At 38.9% G+C, this 19,384-nt stretch overlaps 1 protein-coding gene across 17 annotated transcripts in view; it reads left to right on the top strand.

The window, feature by feature from the left end:
• The first annotated feature begins 3,587 nt into the window (after nucleotides 1-3,587).
• The window catches only part of LOC100938589 (membrane-spanning 4-domains subfamily A member 8), a 109,649-nt gene continuing 93,852 nt past the window's right edge, over nucleotides 3,588-19,384 (top strand). For 3 of the 17 annotated variants that reach the window (XM_054524303.1, XM_054524301.1, XM_054524304.1), the window contains exon 1: nucleotides 3,620-3,731. Coding sequence is in view for 2 of the 17 variants with exons in the window: in XM_054524307.2 (XP_054380282.1) it covers nucleotides 11,654-11,701; nucleotides 12,673-12,816 (192 nt within the window). In the remaining 15 variants the exon portion in view is untranslated. Of the gene's footprint in view, nucleotides 3,732-4,780; nucleotides 4,945-11,603; nucleotides 11,702-12,672; nucleotides 12,817-19,384 lie in introns of all 17 variants that reach the window. The other 14 variants (XR_008511039.1, XM_054524302.1, XR_008511041.1 and 11 more) reach the window with 13 other exon arrangements.

The raw sequence follows: 19,384 nt of genomic DNA, 5'->3' as shown, positions 1-19,384 counted from the left end.
CCCACGCATAAATTACATGCACAAACTTTGCTCCTCCTAACAGTAAGTTTTAAAGATCTATCCATGTGGCTATCAGTACCTCTATCAGTTTATTTTAAGTGCTGCCTAAAGTCTGTGCCATGCACCCAGCACATTTATACTTTTGCTGTCCCAGGAATGGGCAACTGGGTTCCCCCTGTCTTGCCCCTTAAGTAATTTGGGGGGATACAAATTCAAGATTAGAGTATCTATGTTATTTATGTGTATGCCATTTGTTTATGAAGTGCAAAAATTTCTACCATTTAGAACAGCCTTCTGTTGCAGGTCCTTTATTATTGTGTACTTTTTCTTCAGTCTAGTCTGTATACTTTTGTTCTCTTAGGAATTCACAGATTCTGGTTCACCAAGAGAGTTGCTTCTTATTTTTCAATGTGGCAATGGAATTTTTTTGTAAGCGTGCTCCTTGGAATTGGAGTTCATATGAAGAATAAGTAGCATCTGTTTGGTCTACCTTTATGAACTAGAAACCACAACTGTGAGAGAGACTTGCATAAATGTACAGGTTGAGAAGAAATACAAAGCAGGGAGTAATATTTGAATATACTGGGGAGAAAAAGATAATTGATGGATTAAGGTTTGTAAGCCCTTTGAAGGACATGAGATTATAGCACAGGAACAGATTGCACTTTAGAACAGAGGAAAAAGACCTAATTCTGATCAAGTAAGAAAATAGTGAAAAATTAGCTTTAATGTAAATGTTCTTTATCCATTCCTCCATATGAGAAGGATAAGAAAGAACATGAGAACCTTCGTCTTTCCTTTGAAAAAATTGACAAGGCAGTCATTTAGGAGTGAGAGGTGGTAATGAATAAAGTACTTGTTTGGATTAAGAGTTGCCAGGAATCAGAGGCAAAACTGGCCAAATTATACGCAACGATTTAATTAGAAGCACAGATGAAGACACTGGACTTTCAGATGACATCTTTGTTGGGTGTCTATCCATGCCATGGTGAGAGTTTCCCTAAAATATCCTACACAGGAAAGGTGGCATTACAAGGTGGCAAACTTGCATTTGTGGGTTTTAATAAGATGATAATTAGTGGATCTGTGGGATCCAGGCTGAATGAGGAAGGATATGATGCCAGAAATTTTGAAAGAAATGTAGAGATCGGGGGCCAATAATCTGAAAAGGGGCTGCTAACACCTAAGATGGCTTTGTGCAAACTAGACAAAAGTACCCCGTTCAAAAGGACAGATTGCTCAATAACAGCTCCTCTGGGAAAATGAAATAGAAGGTGAGTCTCCTCTGAACAGTACAATTAGAAATTGAGGCCCTTTCCTCCTAGCTGATCAACCCAGCACCAAGGGAGTCTGCCCTGCAAGTGGAGACCAGGTGCAACTGCAGCCCCAATCTTTGACCCCATTGACATGCATCCTTGAACAAGGTCCCAGCTTCAGAGCCTGAGCTAGTTTAACACAAAGAATAGCTCTAGATAGGGAGTCATGACATGGCAAATCTGAAAGATATTTGTTTTTGATCACAGAGCAGGATATCACAATTGAGATACTGGAAAGAATGAGCTGCAAATGTAAATATAGGGTAGCTGCTCCATTTATTCATACATTCATCATAAACTACTTTTTGACAATCTACTTTGCACCAGGCATAATTCTTGCTTCTGGCAACAGATTTAAACAAAAGAGACAAGATCCTGCCTTCAGGGAGCTTATATTCTAGGGAAAGGAAGTCAGTGACACTATACGGATCATGCACTGGTCAACAAAGCAAATACATAAAAATTTAAAAGGCCAATCTCTCCCCATAAAAAAAAGAAAAAGAATCATAGTCACCCTTGGAGGGTGTTCATTATTTCAAAATTTCATAAGTAAAGAGATAAAGCATACATCTTGCCTTTCATTTTTATAACAGTTTCATTGAGAGATAATTCACATATTATCAAATTTACCTATTTATTTGTGGGTTTTTTTCTTTGTTTGTTTCTTTGTTTTTTTTTTTGAGGTGGGGTCTCACTCTGTTGCCCAGGCTGGAGTGCAGTGGTGCAATCTCAGCTCAGTGAAAGCTATGCCTCCTGGGTTCACACCATTCTCCTGCCTCAGCCTCCCGAGTAGCTGGGACTACAAGCACCCGCCACCACGCCTGGCTAATTTTTTGTATTTTTAGTAAAGCCAGGATGGTCTCGATCTCCTGACCTCGTGATCTGCCCGCCTCGGCCTCCCAAAGTGCTGGGATTACAGGCATGAGCCACTGCGCCTAGCCTAAAATTTACCTATTTAAAGTGTATAGTTTAGTGGCTTTTAGTATATTCACAGAGTTGTGTAAGTAACACCACCTAATTTTGGACCCAAACCCATTAGGAGTAATTCTTATTCTCCACCCACTTACCTCAGTATTAGCAAATCACTGGTCTACTTTCTGTGTCTGTGGATTTGCCTACCAGGGCTATTTTATATGAACGTCTTTTGTGACTTGCTTCTTTCACTTACCATAATGATTTCAAGGCTTATTCATGCTGTAGCATAAACTAGAACTTTGTTGTGTTTCATTGTCAAATAATACATTATATGGATATACCATATATTGTTTGTTCATTCATTAGTTGATAGGGATTTGGGTTGTTTTCATTTTTGGCTATTAGGAATATGTAAGAATGCTCCTATGAACATTTGTGTGCAAGTTTTTTTTGTAATGAGGACTTTCCTGACTCCCCTCATTTACATTTCCATTGATCCCACCTCCCTTTCATACTTTATCATTCTCCTTAGCTCTCATTATTCTTAACATGCTATAAATTTTCCTTATGAATCTTATTATTGTTTTCCTTATTATTAGAATTTCATCTGTTTTGTTCACTACCGTATCCCCAGCATTGAGAACAATGCCTAGCACATACTGGCACTCAGTGGAAATTTGCTAAATTCATTAATCATAACAACGGCAAACATAAAAGAGTTCAACAAACATGACTGTCATCTTTTACTCATAATTAGCCAGCTGATGCTAACACTTTAATAAATTAGACAAAACCTTGCAATCATTCATTTGTTCCTACTATGTGTTGAGGATAGTTGTTAAACACTGAATATACAACTCAAACTGTCAGGTTCAGCATGAAGGACATATATGCACCCGGTTATCACAGTGGAATATGTTTGTAATCGCAGTGGAATGTGTTTGTAAAACATCTTTAGTTTTCAGAGTTCTGCAGCATGAGCGTATGAGGTACCTGAGCGGGTATCATCTCCACTCTACAAAATAATAAACTGAGGACCAAAGGAGTCAAGGGCAGTGCTGTACCCACCACATCTTGCAGAGGATTCTAAGTGGCAAGGAGCTTCTGACAACGATGCTGCTTCTAAGCGGGGATGTGTCTGGGGTTAGCAGTGGGGCCACCACGTGATCAGTCCGCCGACAGATCAAGCATAGCCTCTTCCTCCTCGGTGGGTCAGGCCCAAGGACAGAGGATGATGCCCACACAGCCAGGAAAGGGCGGCATTGTTGTCAGCCGCCACCCCACCCTCGTCTTGGGAGCCTGCAGGCTCCGCGGAGCCACGGGAGCCCCACCGCGCTTCAGGTGTCCGCGAGGGTCTCTCGGACAGCCGCGCTCTTGGACGTTAGAACCCCGCGAGGCAGGGTGAGGGGCGCCACCGAGGAAGCGCCCATTGGGCTCCCGGGGCTGCCAGGCCCCGAATTGAGGAAGTTGACTGCCAGATCACACTCTCTTGGCCCACGCGTGAGTGTAGGGATCCCTGGTTGGATTTTCACTGGCGCTGGGAATAAAACTAGCACCTGCTGAGGGTCAGGTGTTCCCCACGACCCCACAGTCCCAGTGTTTTCCAAACCACTTCCAGTTGGAAAGAGCCTTAATTAATACGCTGTGGCACTTTTCACGTATTTCTTTCAATACCTTTTCTTCCAATGTGTGTTTTCAATAAGTGACCTGTTTGACACACCCAGCATCCTCTCATGTAAAAATAAATTGGCTAATTCACAGGAGGAGAATATGGAGATAGTGTAGTGAATTCGGGATCGCAGGGTCATGTTGTGGCAATAATGACTCTTACTTTCCATCTTTCACCATATTTCTATATTCTTTTTAGCTTAGGAGATGCACCTTGGGTTTTGCACTAGAGATCATATAAACAGAAACTCATATTTTGGATGATAGGAATGGTTGATTTCCAAGAACAGTAACTTAAGAGTTTCCCTGATTGTGTATTCCCTTTCCTGGCTGACCTACAAAGCTTTAGTAGGGAGAATCCTTAACCAGGATTATATAAGTAGATTCTGCTGCTGCTCCTCTGGAGCAGGCCACAGAGTCCTCGTGTGAAAAGTGGCTCTTCTGAGAATCACCTCCTGAAGTTCATATTGTCTGCGTGTATAAATTCAATTTGATCCTTAACATTGAAACCGAAGTTTGCTTTCTCAAGACCTTTTAGTACCTGCCGCATGTCTCAGTCAAGTCTGTTCTATCTCCTTGGGTTCATCTGCTATGGAAAAAGACAGTATGTGTCTTTGGGGTAACCTTCCAAGGCTGCCCAAAACTAATTCAATAAATGCCAGAGAACCTATGCTCTAAGGCTGAACTTCCCAAACATGTTTCATGACTGGCATAAACAAATCTACCCATTTATACGTAATGTGGTAATGTATCATATATTTCCTGGTAACACATCAGCCAAGAAAGGGAATACACAATCAGGGAAACTCTTAAATCACTGTTCTTGGAAATCAGCCATTCCTATCATCCAAAATATGAGTTTCTGTTTATATAATCTCTAGTGCAAAACTCAAGGCACAAGATACGCGAAATGGGTAGAAAGGATTCTGCAAGCAATTATTGTATTCCGACAATGTGCAAACTCATTGCTAGAGCCAGATACTGTGACACTGTGAGATTTTGCAGCAGCGATGATGTATATGGGAAGACGCTTAAAAACCATAAGGTACTTAAATATCACGTGGTAGTGGAAATGTCAGCGGTCAGGAATGGATGGAGTGCCGTGTGGGAAAAAGAAGTGTAGGCCAAATATACCTGGCCCCAATGTGCCACACAAAGAATGTGTACTGTGGCCCAAAGACAACAAGGAGCCATTGAAAGTTTTTTTTTCTTTCCAACTTTTATTTTAAGTTCAAGGGGTACATGTCCGGGTTTGTTACATGGGTAAACTGCATGTCATAGGGGTTTGGTGTATAGATTATTTTATTACCCAGGTAATAAGCATAGTACTTGAAAGGTAGATTTCCATTTTTTTTTTTTTTTTTTGAGACAGAATCTCACACTGTCACCCCAGCTGGAGTGCAGTGGCACAATCTCAGCTCACTGCAACCTTCACCTCCTGGGTTCAAGCGATTCTCCTGCCTCAGCCTCCCAAGTAGCTGGGATTACAGGTGCCTGCCACCATGCCCAACTAACTTTTTATATTTTTAATAGAGATGGTGTTTCACCATGTTGGCCAGGCTGGTCTTGAACTCCTGTCCTCATGATTTGCCTGCCTTGGTCGCCCAAAGTGCTGGGATTACAGGAGTGAGCCACTGTGCCCAGCCCAATAGGTAGATTTTCTATCTTCACCTCCTTCCACCATCCACCATCACTTAGGGCCTAGTGTCTATTGTTACCTTCTTCATGTTCATGTGTACTCAATGTTTAGCTCACATAAGTAAGAACATGCAGTATTTGGTTTTCTGTTCCTGCATTAATTTACTTAGGATAATGACTTCCAACTCCATTCATGTTGCTGCAAAGGACATGATTTTGTTCTTTTTTATGGCCACGTAGTATTCCATGGTGCATATGTGTCATATTTATCTAGTCCACTTTTGATGGGTATTTAGGTTGATTCCGTGTCTTTGCCATTGTGAATAGCATGGCAATGAACATACAAGTGCATGTGTGTTTGTGGTAGAATGATTTAAGCAAGTGATTTCTACATGTGATTTCTGTTTTAGAAATGCCACTGTGGTCACATTGTAGAGGCTGGATTTAAGCTTTTAGGTTCCTTTGCTGTGGTGATTGGGTTGTTTCATATTTTGCTATTTTGTAGCAAATTGTAACTCAAGGGAATAATTCAAAGGAATGGTGTGAAATAACCTGTAGGGTCCAGCCCTACAGGGCCTGTGGGTTTTTCTCTTCGTGTGCAGAGACAAGAGACTGTAGAAATAAAGACACAAGACAAAGAGACAGCAGAAAAGACAGCTGGGCCTGGCGGACCACTACCACCAAGGCGCGGAGACCGGTAGTGGCCCCGAATGCCTGACCGCGCTATTTATTGGATACAAGGCAAAAGGGGCAGGGTAAGGAGTGTGAGTCAACTCCAGTGATCGATAAGGTCACGTGAGTCATGTGTCCACCAGACAGGGGGCCTTTCCCTTTTAGGTAGCCGAGGCAGAGAGAGAGAGGACAGCTTATGCCATTATTTCTTCTATGCTCTTCTCAGAAAGATCAAATACTCTCACTAATTCTGCTACTGCTATCTAGAAGGCAGAGCCAGGTGTACAGGGTGGAACATGAAAGTGGACCAGGAGCGTGACCGCTGAAGCACAGCATCACAGGGAGATGGTTAGGCCTCCACATGGCTGTGGGCGGGCCTGACTGATGTCAGGCCTTCCCCAAGAGGTGGTGGAGCAGAGTCTTCTTTAACTCCCCTCCGGGAAAGGGAGACTCCCTTTCCAGGTCTGCTAAGTAACGGGTGCCATTTTCACAATATTGATTCTTCCTACCCATGAGCATGGAATGTTCTTCCATTTGTTTGTATCCTCTTTTATTTCATTGAGCAGTGGTTTGTAGTTCTCCTTGAAGAAGTCCTTCACGTCCCTTGTAAGTTGGATTCCTAGGTATTTTATTCTCTTTGAAGCAATTGTGAATGGCAGTTCACTCATGATTTGGCTCTCTATTTGTCTGTTATTGGTGTATAAGAATGCTTGTGATTTTTGTACATTGATTTTGTATCCTGAGACTTTGCTGAAGTTGCTTATCAGCTTAAGGAGATTTTGGGCTGAGACAATGGGGTTTTCTAGATATACAATCATGTCATCTGCAAACAGGGACAATTTGACTTCCTCTTTTCCTAATTGAATAACCTTTATTTCCTTCTCCTGCCTAATTGCCCTGGCCAGAACTTCCAACACTATGTTGAATAGGAGTGGTGAGAGAGGGCATCCCTGTCTTGTGCCAGTTTTCAAAGGAAATGCTTCCAGTTTTTGCCCATTCAGTATGATATTGGCTGTGGGTTTGTCATAGATAGCTCTTATTATTTTGAGATATGTCCCATCAATACCTAATTTCTTGAGAGTTTTTAGCATGAAGGGTTGTTGAATTTTGTCCAAGGTAATTTATAGATTCAATGCCATCCCCATCAAAGTACCAATGACTTTCTTCACAGAATTGGAAAAAACTACTTTAAAGTTCATATGGAACCAAAAAAGAGCCCGGATCGCCAAGTCAATCCTAAGCCAAAAGAACAAAGCTGGAGGCATCACGCTACCTGACTTCAAACTATACTACAAGGCTACAGTAACCAAAACAGCATGGTACTGGTACCAAAACAGAGATATAGATCAATGGAACAGAACAGAGCCCTCAGAAATAATGCCACATATCTACAACTATCTGATCTTTGAAAAACCTGAGAAAAACAAGAAATGGGGAAAGGATTCCCTATTTAATAAATGGTACTGGGAAAACTGGCTAGCCATATGTGGAAAGCTGAAACTGGATCCCTTCCTTACACCTTATACAAAAATTAATTCAAGATGCATTAAAGACTTAAATGTTAGACCTAAAACCATAAAAACCCTGGAAGAAAACCTAGGCATTACCATTCAGGACATAGGCATGGGCAAGGACTTCATGTCTAAAGCACCAAAAGCAATGGCAACAAAAGCCAAAATTGACAAATGGGATCTAATTAAACTAAAGAGCTTCTGCACAGCAAAAGAAACTACCATCAGAGTGAACAGGCAACCTACAAAATGGGAGAAAATTTTCACAACCTACTCATCTGACAAAGGGCTAATATCCAGAATCTACAATGAACTCCAACAAATTTACAAGAAAAAAACAAACAACCCCATCAAAAAGTGGGCGAAGGACATGAACAGACACTTCTCAAAAGAAGACATTTATGCAGCCAAAAAACACATGAAAAAATGCTCACCATCACTGGCCATCAGAGAAATGCAAATCAAAACCACAATGAGATACCATCTCACACCAGTTAGAATGGCGATCATTAAAAAGTCAGGAAACAACAGGTGCTGGAGAGGATGTGGAGAAATAGGAACACTTTTACACTGTTGGTGGGACTGTAAATTAGTTCAACCATTGTGGAAGTCAGTGTGGCGATTCCTCAGGGATCTAGAACTAGAAATATCATTTGACCCAGCCATCCCATTACTGGGTATATACCCAAAGGACTATAAATCATGCTGCTATAAAGACACATGCACACATATGTTTACTGTGGCACTATTCACAATAGCAAAGACTTGGAACCAACCCAAATGTCCAACAATGATAGACTGGATTAAGAAAATGTGGCAAATATACACCATGGAATACTATGCAGCCATAAAAAATGATGAGTTCATGTCCTTTGTAGGGACATGGATGAAATTGGAAATCATCATTCTCAGTAAACTATCGCAAGGACAAAAAACCAAACATCTCATGTTCTCACTCATAGGTGGGAATTGAACAATGAGAACACGTGGACACAGGAAGGGGAACATCACACTCTGGGGATTGTTGTGGGGTGGGGGGAGGGGGGAGGGATAGCATTAGGAGATATACCTAATGCTAAATGACGAGTTAATGGGTGCAGCACACCAGCATGGCACATGTGTACATATGTAACTAACCTGCACATTGTGCACATGTACCATAAAACTTAAAGTATAATAATAATAAAATAAATAAAAAAGAAAAAGAAAAAGAAAAAAATGCAGACCCCACACATTCATCTAAAATGCAGGTTTTATTATAAAATAAGTCCTTAATAGATTACACTTTACTAAAATATGTGATTTTCATTATTTTTAAAATTTTGTTCTGGAACATATTTTGAAAAGAATAGCAAATTGTAATAGCTACAGTACTAATTGTTGTTTTATTTTGGGGAGGGGATTGATGGAATTATGTAATGTTTGAATTGAATAATTTTGATTTTGTTTTACAAAGGTTGCAAATGCTGACAGAAATATCCTGACAAATAGAATTTATAATATTATGTTTTAAGTACACAACATTGTCATGGAGCGGAGAGATCGGGGTCACCTGCATAGAGCCTTATCTATGACTAAGAGGGAGTGGTTGCAGTGAAGTCAAATAAATGAAAAAAATAAATAAATTTTTAAAAAAAGAAGATCTCACTAAAAAAAAAAAAAAAAAAAAAAAAATGGGTGCCTTCCAACGCACTGGCACTACCGCTAGACCAAGGTCGGCTAATGGGAGCCCGCCCAGGCACTGGCATTACCGCTAGACCAGGGAGCCCTCTAGGGGCCCTGTCCAGGTATGACAGAGGGCTCACCCTCTGCTGGTCACTTCTCACCGTGTCCCTTCAGCTCCTATCTCTGTATAGCCTGTTTTTTCCTAGGTTATAATTGTAGAACAAAGATTATTATAATATTGGAATAAAGAATAATGCTATAAACTAATGATTAGTAATATTCATAGATAATCATATCTATATTCTATGTCTAATATAACTATTCTTATTGTAAGTATTTTCTTTATTATACTGGAACAGCTTGTGCCTTCAGTCTCTTGCCTCGGCACCTGGGTGGCTTGCTGCCCACAAATAACCAGCGAGGTTGTTTCTAATAAAATCTGGAAAAGAAAGCAAAAGTAGTGTCCAAAACTATAGGGGAATCGGGAATCTGATACAAGTAATTGGAGAGAGGTTGAAGGGAAACAGGAAAAAAGCATTATGGCATTTGACTTTGTGCCAGTTCCTATTATTCACTTCCCAAAACAACTCTGTGGGATTAGAAAACTAATTCTCTGAAATATTAAGTAGAACTTAAAATTAGTAATTAATATAGACAACTGTTATTAGTCTAAAAGTAGTTGTACCAATTATACAGTTAGCAGTCAATATAGACAAGATTTGAACTCGTCTGTATCAACTTGTTTCACAACACTATGTTCCATTTTCTTAGTTTCATGTGTCATTGGTACATCTATTTGGTAACTGATCCTTAGGAATTAGTGGATGATGTAAATCAGAAAGAAAAATAATATAAGTAAAGATTTTGAAACCAAGATCTTAGACTTCAGAGTTGGCTATTGGCAAAATATTGAGAAAAAATCTGAACTAGGTAACAAACAAAGATCCATCAGATATTGTAAAATCTAAAGAGTAAATTCTCAAAGCCATAGGGCAAGAGTTATAAGAAAGACAAATCAATAATTTAAAAATACTTTGGCTGCAAGTAACAGAAAACAACTCTTGCTAGCTTAAGCAAAACAAAGAAACATGTATTTTCCAAGGGCAGGAAGACATCTCAGCTTCAGAAAAGGACTATAACTAGGAAATTGAAAGTTAGTAGGAACTCCAGTAGTTCTCTTGGTCTATTTTTGATTTTTGATTTTTCTGGATGTCTTCTCAGCTTATATGGTAGAACACATTAATGTTCTTCATTTCAAGAGTTTATATAATCTTATCTAGAGGCAAACCCAAACTAAGGTTATAATATCTAAGTTCTAAATATACAATTCCTGGGAAAGTGACACTGATGGATCCAACATGAGACACATTCCCCACCTCTCTTCCAGTTAGTACAATAAGGGAATAATTCCTACAGATGACAAGCATGAAACTGAGGTGAGTGGGCCACATACCCAAAATGGTGTCCACAATAGTGAAATCATAGAGATAATTTATGGCTGCCATCTTTTAAACATTCATGGCTGCCATGTGTTAAATATCTTCCCTACTTTTTTATTGGTCACTAAGTTGTAAAAGCTACCTTTCCCAAAATGGAATCCAAAAAATTATATTCCCTTGCCTCCCTTGAAATCAAAGTGCAGGCATTTGATCTAGGTTCTGCCAATTACATATTCTTGCACTAAAGTTTGATTTAGGAGAGAACAACAAAAGAGACCCTACAGTAGGCATCAACTGGACAGATGATGGCCCAGGAGACAGGGAAGGTTTTATCATGATGCCAGTTCTACAACAGAGTTCTGGGGCAGGAAATGGCAAGAGCACTTCCTTCTCAGTTTTGATCAGCAATTTGTCTCTGGGCATTTTTTGAAAAGCCTACCCTTCCCAGTGATTATGTGAGCTCACTCATGTTCTATGTTGCATAAACAAGCCATATTAAATTATGCTGTCTGCATCTTAGCTTCCTAAGGACCCACAGGATGTCATTTAAAATTGGTAAAAATGTATAAAATCTAATAGGACAATTAGAATTGCCAAGAGGTTAGCTATGTCCAAGAGAGCATATTAGTTGATTAATTTTAAATACCTATTTCAGGGAACAGTTTCATTATTTAAAAATTAAAGACAACAATAATAGGTTTCTCAATGACCTTTAAGTGCTTATCTGATATCACTATTTTTAAAATCACTATGTTTATTTTTTCTATGTTGCCTTTTAGAGATAGATTCCATTCATCCTTTCTAATGTCTACACCATATTTTGGATAACATGCCATCATCTCACATTGTGTTGAAAGAAGAAACCAGAATGCTGGGGGTAAGATTAGTGCTACTTGAGTGGATAAATGATTTTGGTGTTGCAGATCCCAAATATTTAAGGAAAGAGACATTGATTCCTCTATCTCAGTTACCCAATGGGAGAGAGTTGATAAACTGAGTCCCAGCAATCCTAATGCTGCGATTTTCTCTTTGTCTGTGTGTATCTATAAAGAGTTTGAAATAAAGCTGAAACTGGGTCCTAAAGGAGATGGCAAGGTCAGGGTCATAGTCAAGAGATAATCTAGATCATAGGGCTTTGTGGACACTGATCATCTCATAGAATGATGCTCTCAGTGCTCTTTCTCTACATTTATCTCAAGGAAGTTGATATTTTGGAGCACTATCTACTCTTTTCCCCCAACCAAACCTAATATGCTACCTATTTTTGCATAATACAGCCTAATTATTGGGGATTTGAGTGAGCTCAAAAACCAAACTGTAAGATAGTATGGTTCAAGAAAGTGCCTAAGATCACAGGGGCCAAAATCTTGGGATTCAGCAGGACTGATTGCAAGTGTTCCTCCCACCCCATGGTATTAAAATCAAAATTGCTATCACAAAAAAACATTTTTATATTAACTGATTGATAGGTATGGTAAAATATGCATCAGAGAAAGGATCTGGATCCATGTATTTTGCTGACTTGGCCCATAAACATGCCACTAGAACACCTTCATTTGCCTGAAAGCCACCATACATCTGCTAGTTACTAAAAACCCTCATGAATAATCCCTATGTGAGCTACATGTAGCAATTCTAAGCACTTTTATGGCTGCTACCTTCTTCTATCACCTTGGCTTCTCCTCAGTTTTTGGACAATTTTGAGGGCTGAACAAGAATAGTAGCAGAGACTCCTGAGATTCAGAAACATGGAAGATATACTCCCTCCCTTCCCTTTCTATCACCTAATTTGTAACTCTCTTAAAATATATGTATTGTGTCATTGATTCTGACATTCTTTTCTTATAGGCTGCTCAAATAATTATTGGTCTGATCCACTGTGCTCTGGGAAAAACCTGGATACATTTATATATTAATCAATCTACTTCATTTTCAACAATCTACTTGCCTATAGTCTTTATGTCAGGATTCCCATTTTTGGCATCCTCACTTGTGAGTAAATTCTTTTTCTGATGAGCATTTATTTATTCATTCAATATATTTAATGACTGCTTCTGTGGCCAGGCAATGTGCTAGAGACGCCATTTGTGAAAAGGTATAATCCCTGCTGTCAAAGAATTCAGTCTTGTATCTTTGAAGATATTTTAAAGTGGTAAATTTATTTATAAAATTCTTTCATACAAAGAGTTTATTTAGTTGAGTAAACATTGGGGGTCAAAGAATGGTAAGGTTCCAAAAGGGTATTTTAGACAAATAGTAAGTGGTTAATGAGTGCTCAGCTTACTTATAAAGCTCATGTTTCCTAATAATATAGGCAATCTGAGAGCCAGAACTTCATTTCTGGGGCAATAGAAGGAACTATTAAAAGTAGTTCCACAAAGGAGAAAAGAAGAGCGATCAGGGCATTATTGGCCCAAGAGGAATTTGAAAGAATTCAACAGGGATTTCCTTTTTTTTTTTTTTTTTTTGAGCTGGAGTCTCACTTTGTTGCCCAGGCTGGAGTGCAATGGCGCAATCTCAGCTCACTGCAACATCCACTTCCCAGATTCAAGCAATTCTCCTCCCTCAGCCTCCCAAGTAGCTGGGATTACAGGCGCATGCCACCATACCTGGCTAATTTTTTCTATTTTTAGTAGGGACAGGGTTTCACCATGTTGGAACAGGCTGGTCTCGAACTCCTGACCTTGTGATCCGCCTGCCTCAGCCTCCCAAAGCGCTGGGATTACAGGCGTGAGCCACCACACCCGGCCTCAATAGGGATTTCTAAGGAATTTATATTATGTCTTACAGCGCAGAGTAAAATATTCCTCCTTCCATTTTCCCACACACTTCTCAGTAATATCTATCTCCCAAAAATATTTTAGTTCATTCACTCAGTAAAAATTTACTGAATACCTACTATAGACCAGGCTTTGTTCTAAGTGCTTCACTTACAGCAGTGGATACAATAGACCAAGATTAGAAACATATAACCTACCAACACTGACTCTTGAAGAAATAGAAAATCTGAGCAGAACAATATTAGTAAAGATTGAATCAATAATCAAACCCCCCCCCCCCAAGTGAGACTGTCCTTTAGGACTGTGGGTTGCATGGGAGCAAGGTGAGGCCTGTGACTACCAGCTTTCCCCTACTTCCCTGGTGACCTATATGACTCAGCAGAGGCAGCCATAATCTCCCTGGGAATATAACTCCATTGGACTGGGAACCACGCCCCCAGCCCACATAGCAGCCACAGCAAACCCTGCCCAAAAAGAGGCTGAGCTCAGACACTCCTATCCCTGCTCCCACCTGATGGTCTTTCTCTACCTGCCATGGTAGCCAAAGATAAAGGTCATAATCTCTTGGGAGCTCTATGACACTGTCCACTGCCTGAAAAAACTGAATACTTTATCAGATGTTCCTAGGGCAAGTTTGCATCCTCCCTATAAGACCACCGCTGATAGACTCTTGAAAGAATCACCTCCTGGCTGAAGACCAACCAAAACAAAACCAGTGCACTAAACAAAAACACAACCAAGACCCTCACAGAGTCCACTTCACTCTCCTGCTACCTCCACCAGAGCAGGTGCTGGTACCCATGGCTGCAAGACCTGAAGACAGATCACATCACAGGACTCTTTGCAGACACTCCCCAGTACCAGCCTGGAGCCCAGCAGTACTGCTGGATGGCTAGACCCAGAAGAGCAAAAACAATCACTAAAATTTGGCTGTTAGGAAGCCCCATTCCTAGGGGAAGAGAGAGAAAACCACATCAAGGGAGCACCCTGTGGGACACAAGAATCTGAACAGCAGCCTTTGAATCCCAGATCTTCCCTCTGACATAGTCTACCCAAACGAGAAGGAACCAGAAAAACAATTCTGGTAATATGACAAAACAAAGTTCTTTAACATCCCCAAAAGATCATATCAGCTCACCAGCAATGGATCCAAACCAAGATGAAAGATCCAAATTGCCAGAAAAACAATTCAGAAGGTCAGCTATTAAGCTAATCAAGGAGGTGCCAGAGAAAGGTGAAGTTCAACTTAAAGAAGTCAAGAACATGATACAGAATATGAAAGGAAAATTCTTCAGTGAAATGGAGAGCATAAATGAAAAACAATCACAACTTCTGGAAATCAAGGACACACTTAGAGAACTGCAAAATGCACTGGAAAGTCTCTGCAATAGAATTGAAAAAGCAGAAGAAAGAACTTCAGAGCTTAAAGACAAGGTTTCAAATTAACCCAATCCATCAAAGACAAATAAAAAGAATTTTAAAAAATGAACAAAACCTCTAAGAAGTTTGGAACTATGTTAAATCTTCAAACCTAAGAATAATTGGTGTTCTTAAGGAAGAAGAGAAATCTAAAGGTTTGGAAAACATATTTGAGGGAATAATCAAGGAAAACTTCCCCAGCCTTGCTAGAGATCTAGACATCCAATATAAGAACCTCAAAGAACACCTGGGAAATTCATTGCAAAAAGATCATTGCCTAGGCACATAGTCATCAGGTTATCTAAAGTCAAGACAAAGGAAAGAATCTTAAGAGCTGTGAGGAAAAAGCACCAGGTAACCTATAAAGGAAAACCTATCAGATTGATAGCAGATTTTTCAGCAGAAACTCTACCAGCTAGAAGGGATTTGGGTCCTATATTTAGCCTCCTTAAACAAAACAATTATTAGCCAAGAATTTTGTATCCAGCAAAACTAAGCTTCATAAATGAGGGAAAGATACAGCCTTTTCCAGACAAACAAATGCTGAGAGAATTCACTACCAAGCCAGCACTACAAGAACTGCTAAGAGGAGCTCTAAATTTTGAAACAAATCTTCAAAATCACAAAAATAGAACCTCCTTGAAGCATGAATCTTACAGGACCTATATAGCAATAATACAATGAAAAAAACAAGGTTTTCAGGCAACAAATAGCACCACGAATGGAACAGTACCTCACACCTCAATACTAACATTGAATGTAAATGGTCTAAATGCTCCACTTAAAAGATGTAGGATGGCAGTATATATAAGAATTCACCAACCAAGCTCCTGCTGTCTTCAGGAGACCCACCTGACACATAGGACTCACATAAGCTTAAGGTAAAGGGGTGGAACAAGATATTCCATGCAAATGGGCACCAAAAGTGAGCAGGAATAGTTATTCTTTCAGCAGACAAAACAGACTTTAAGGCAACAGCAGTTAACAAAGACAAAGAGGGACATTATACAGTGATAAAAGAACCAGTCCAATGGGAAAATATCACAATCCTAAATATATACGCACCTAACAATGGAGCTCCCAAACTTATAAAACAATTACTGCTAGACCTAAGAAATTAGATAGACAGCAACACAATAATAGTGGGGTACTTCAATACTCCATTGACAGCACTAGACAGGTCATCAAGACAGAAAGTCAACAAATAAACAATGGGTTTAAACTATACCCTGGTTAAATGGGTTTAACAGATATTTACAGAGCAATTCTACCCAACAACTGCAAAATATACATTCTATTCATCAGCTTATGGAACTTTCTCCAAGATAGACCATATGATAGGCCACTAAACAAGTCTCAATAAATTTAAGAAAACTGAAATAATATTAAATACTCTCTCAGACCACAGCAGAATAAAATTGGAAATCAACTCCAAAAGGAACTCTCAAAGCCATGCAAATCCTTGGAAGTTAAATAACCTGCTTCTGAATGATCATTGGGTCAACAATGAAATCAAGATGGTAATGTAAAAATTCTTTCAACTGAACAATAATAGTGACATGACCTATCAAAACCTCTGGGATACAGCAAAGACAGTGCTAAAAAAAAATCAATAGCTTTAAATGCCTACATTAAAAAGTCTGAAAGAGCACAAATAGACAACCTAAGGTCCCACCTCAGGGAACTGGAGAAACAAGAACAATCCAAACCCAAACCCAGCAGAAGAAAAAAAAATAATAAAGATCAGAGCAGAACCAAATGAAATTGAAACAAAACAAAACAAAAAAGCTGATTCTTTGAAAACAATAATAAAATTGATAGAACATTAGCCAAATTAACCAAGAAAACAAGGGAGAAGATCCAAATAAGCTCAATTAGAAACAAAAAGGGAGAAATTACAACTGATACCACAGAAATGCAAAAGATTATTCAAGGCTACTATGAACACCTTTACATGCATAACCTAGAAAACCTAAAGGAGAAGGATAAATTCCTGGAAGCATACAGCCCTCCTAGATTAAACCAGGAAGATATAGAATCTTTGAACATACCAATAACAAGCAACAAGATTGGAAATGATAATTTTTAAAAACTGCCAACAAAATAAAGTCCAGGACTATACAGATTCACAGCTTAATTCTGTCGGACATTCAAAGAAGAATTGGTACCAATCCTATTGACATTATTCCAAAAGACAGAGAAAGAAGGAATCCTCCCTAAATTATTTTATGAAGCCAGTATCACCCTAATATCAAAACCAGAGAAGAATATAACAAAAAAAGAAAACTACAGACCAATATCCTTGATGAACATAGATTTTAAAATCCCCAAAAATATACTAGCAAAAAAAATACTAGCAAACTAGAATCCAACAGCATATCAAAAAGATAATCCACCATAATCAAGTGGGTTTTATATCAGGGAGGCAGGGATAGTTTAACATATGCAAGTCAATAAATGGAATACACCACATAAACAGAATTAAAAACAAAAATCACATGATCATCTCAATAGATTCATAAAAAGAATTTGACAAAATTCAGCATCAGTTTATGGTTAAAACCTTCAGCAAAATTCGCATAGAAGGGATATAAAGGCAATAAAGCCATCTACAACCAACCCACAGTCAACATTATGCTGAAAGTGTAAAACTTGAAATTCTTCCCACTGAGAACTGGAACAAGACAGGGATGCCCACTTTTGTTACTTCTATTCAATATAGTACTGGAAGTCCTAGCCAGAGCAATCAGACAAGAGAAAGAAATAAAGGGCATCCAAATCAGTAAAGAGGAAATCAAACTGTTGCTGTTTGCTGGTGACATGACCGTATACCTAGAAAATGCTAAAGACCCTTCCAAAAACCTCCTAGAACTGGTAAATGAATTCAGCAAAATTTCAGGATATAAAATTAATGTACACAAATGAGTAGCTCTGCTATACACCAACAGCTACCAAGCTGAGAATCAAATCAAGAACTCCGCCTCTTTTACAATAGCTGCAAAAAAATAAAAATAAAATACTTAGGAATATACCTAACCAAGGAGGTGAAAGACCTCTACAGGAAAACTACAAAACACTACTGAAAGAAATTGTAGATGACACAAACAAATGGAAACACATCCCACGCTCAGGGACAGGTAGAATCAATATTGTGGAAATGTTCATACTGCCAAAAGTAATCTAAAAATTCAAAGCAATTACCATCAAAATACCACCATCATTCTTCACAGAACTAGAAAAAACAATCCTAAAATTCATATGGAACCAAAAAGAAACTGCATAGACAAAGCAAGACAAGCAAAAAGAACAAATCTGGAGGCAGCACACTACCTGACTTCAAACTAAACTATAAGGCCATAGTTACCAAAACAGCATAGTACTGGTACAAAACAGCATACTACTAGTATAAAAATAGGCACATAGACTGATTGAACAGAACAGAGAACCCAGAAATAAACCTAAATACTTACAGCCAGCTGATTTTCCATGAAGCAAACAAAAACATAAAGTGGGGAAAGGACACTGTATTCAACAAATGGTGCTGGGATAATTGACAAGCCACATGTAGAAGAATTAAACTGGATCCTTGTCTCTCATCTGCTACAAAAATCAACTCAAGATGAATCAAAGACTCAAATATAAGACCAGAAACCATAAAGATTCTAGAAAATACATCGGAAAAAACTCTTCTAGACATCGGCTTGGGGAAAGACTTCGTGACCGAGAACCCAAAAGCAAATGCAACAAAAACAAAGAAAAATAGATGGGACTTAATTAAACTGAAAAGTTTCTGCACAGCAAAAGAAATAATCAGCAGAGTTAACAAACAACCTACAGAGTGGGAGAAATCTTCACAATCTATATATCCAATGAAGGACTAATATCTAGAATCTACAAATAACACCAACAAATCAGCAAGAAAAAAACAAACAGTCCCATCAAAAAGTGGGCTAAGGACATGAATAGATAATTCTCAAAAGAAGATATACAAATGGCCAACAAGCATATGGAAAAACGCTCAATATCACTAATTACCAGGGAAATGCAAATCAAAACTGCAATGTGATACCACCTCACACCTGCAAGAATAACCATAATAAAAAAATAATAGATGTTTGCCTGGATGTGGTGAAAAGGGAACACTTTTACACTGTTGGTAGGAATATAAAATAGTACAACCGCTATGGAAAACAGTGTAGAGATTCCTTAAAGAACTAAAAGTGATCTACCATTTGATCCAGCAATCCCACTACTGGGTATCTACCCAGAGGAAAATAAGTCATTATACACAAAAGATACTTGAACATGCATGTTTTTAGTAGCACAATTTGCAATTGCAAAAATATGGAACCAGCCCAAGT

The sequence above is a fragment of the Pongo abelii genome, chromosome 9, assembly GCF_028885655.2.
Source record: "Pongo abelii isolate AG06213 chromosome 9, NHGRI_mPonAbe1-v2.0_pri, whole genome shotgun sequence".
In the NCBI taxonomy this organism is placed as follows: domain Eukaryota; kingdom Metazoa; phylum Chordata; class Mammalia; order Primates; family Hominidae; genus Pongo; species Pongo abelii.
Note: the sequence above shows the minus strand (reverse complement) of the source record. Positions and strands in the feature narration are given on the sequence as shown.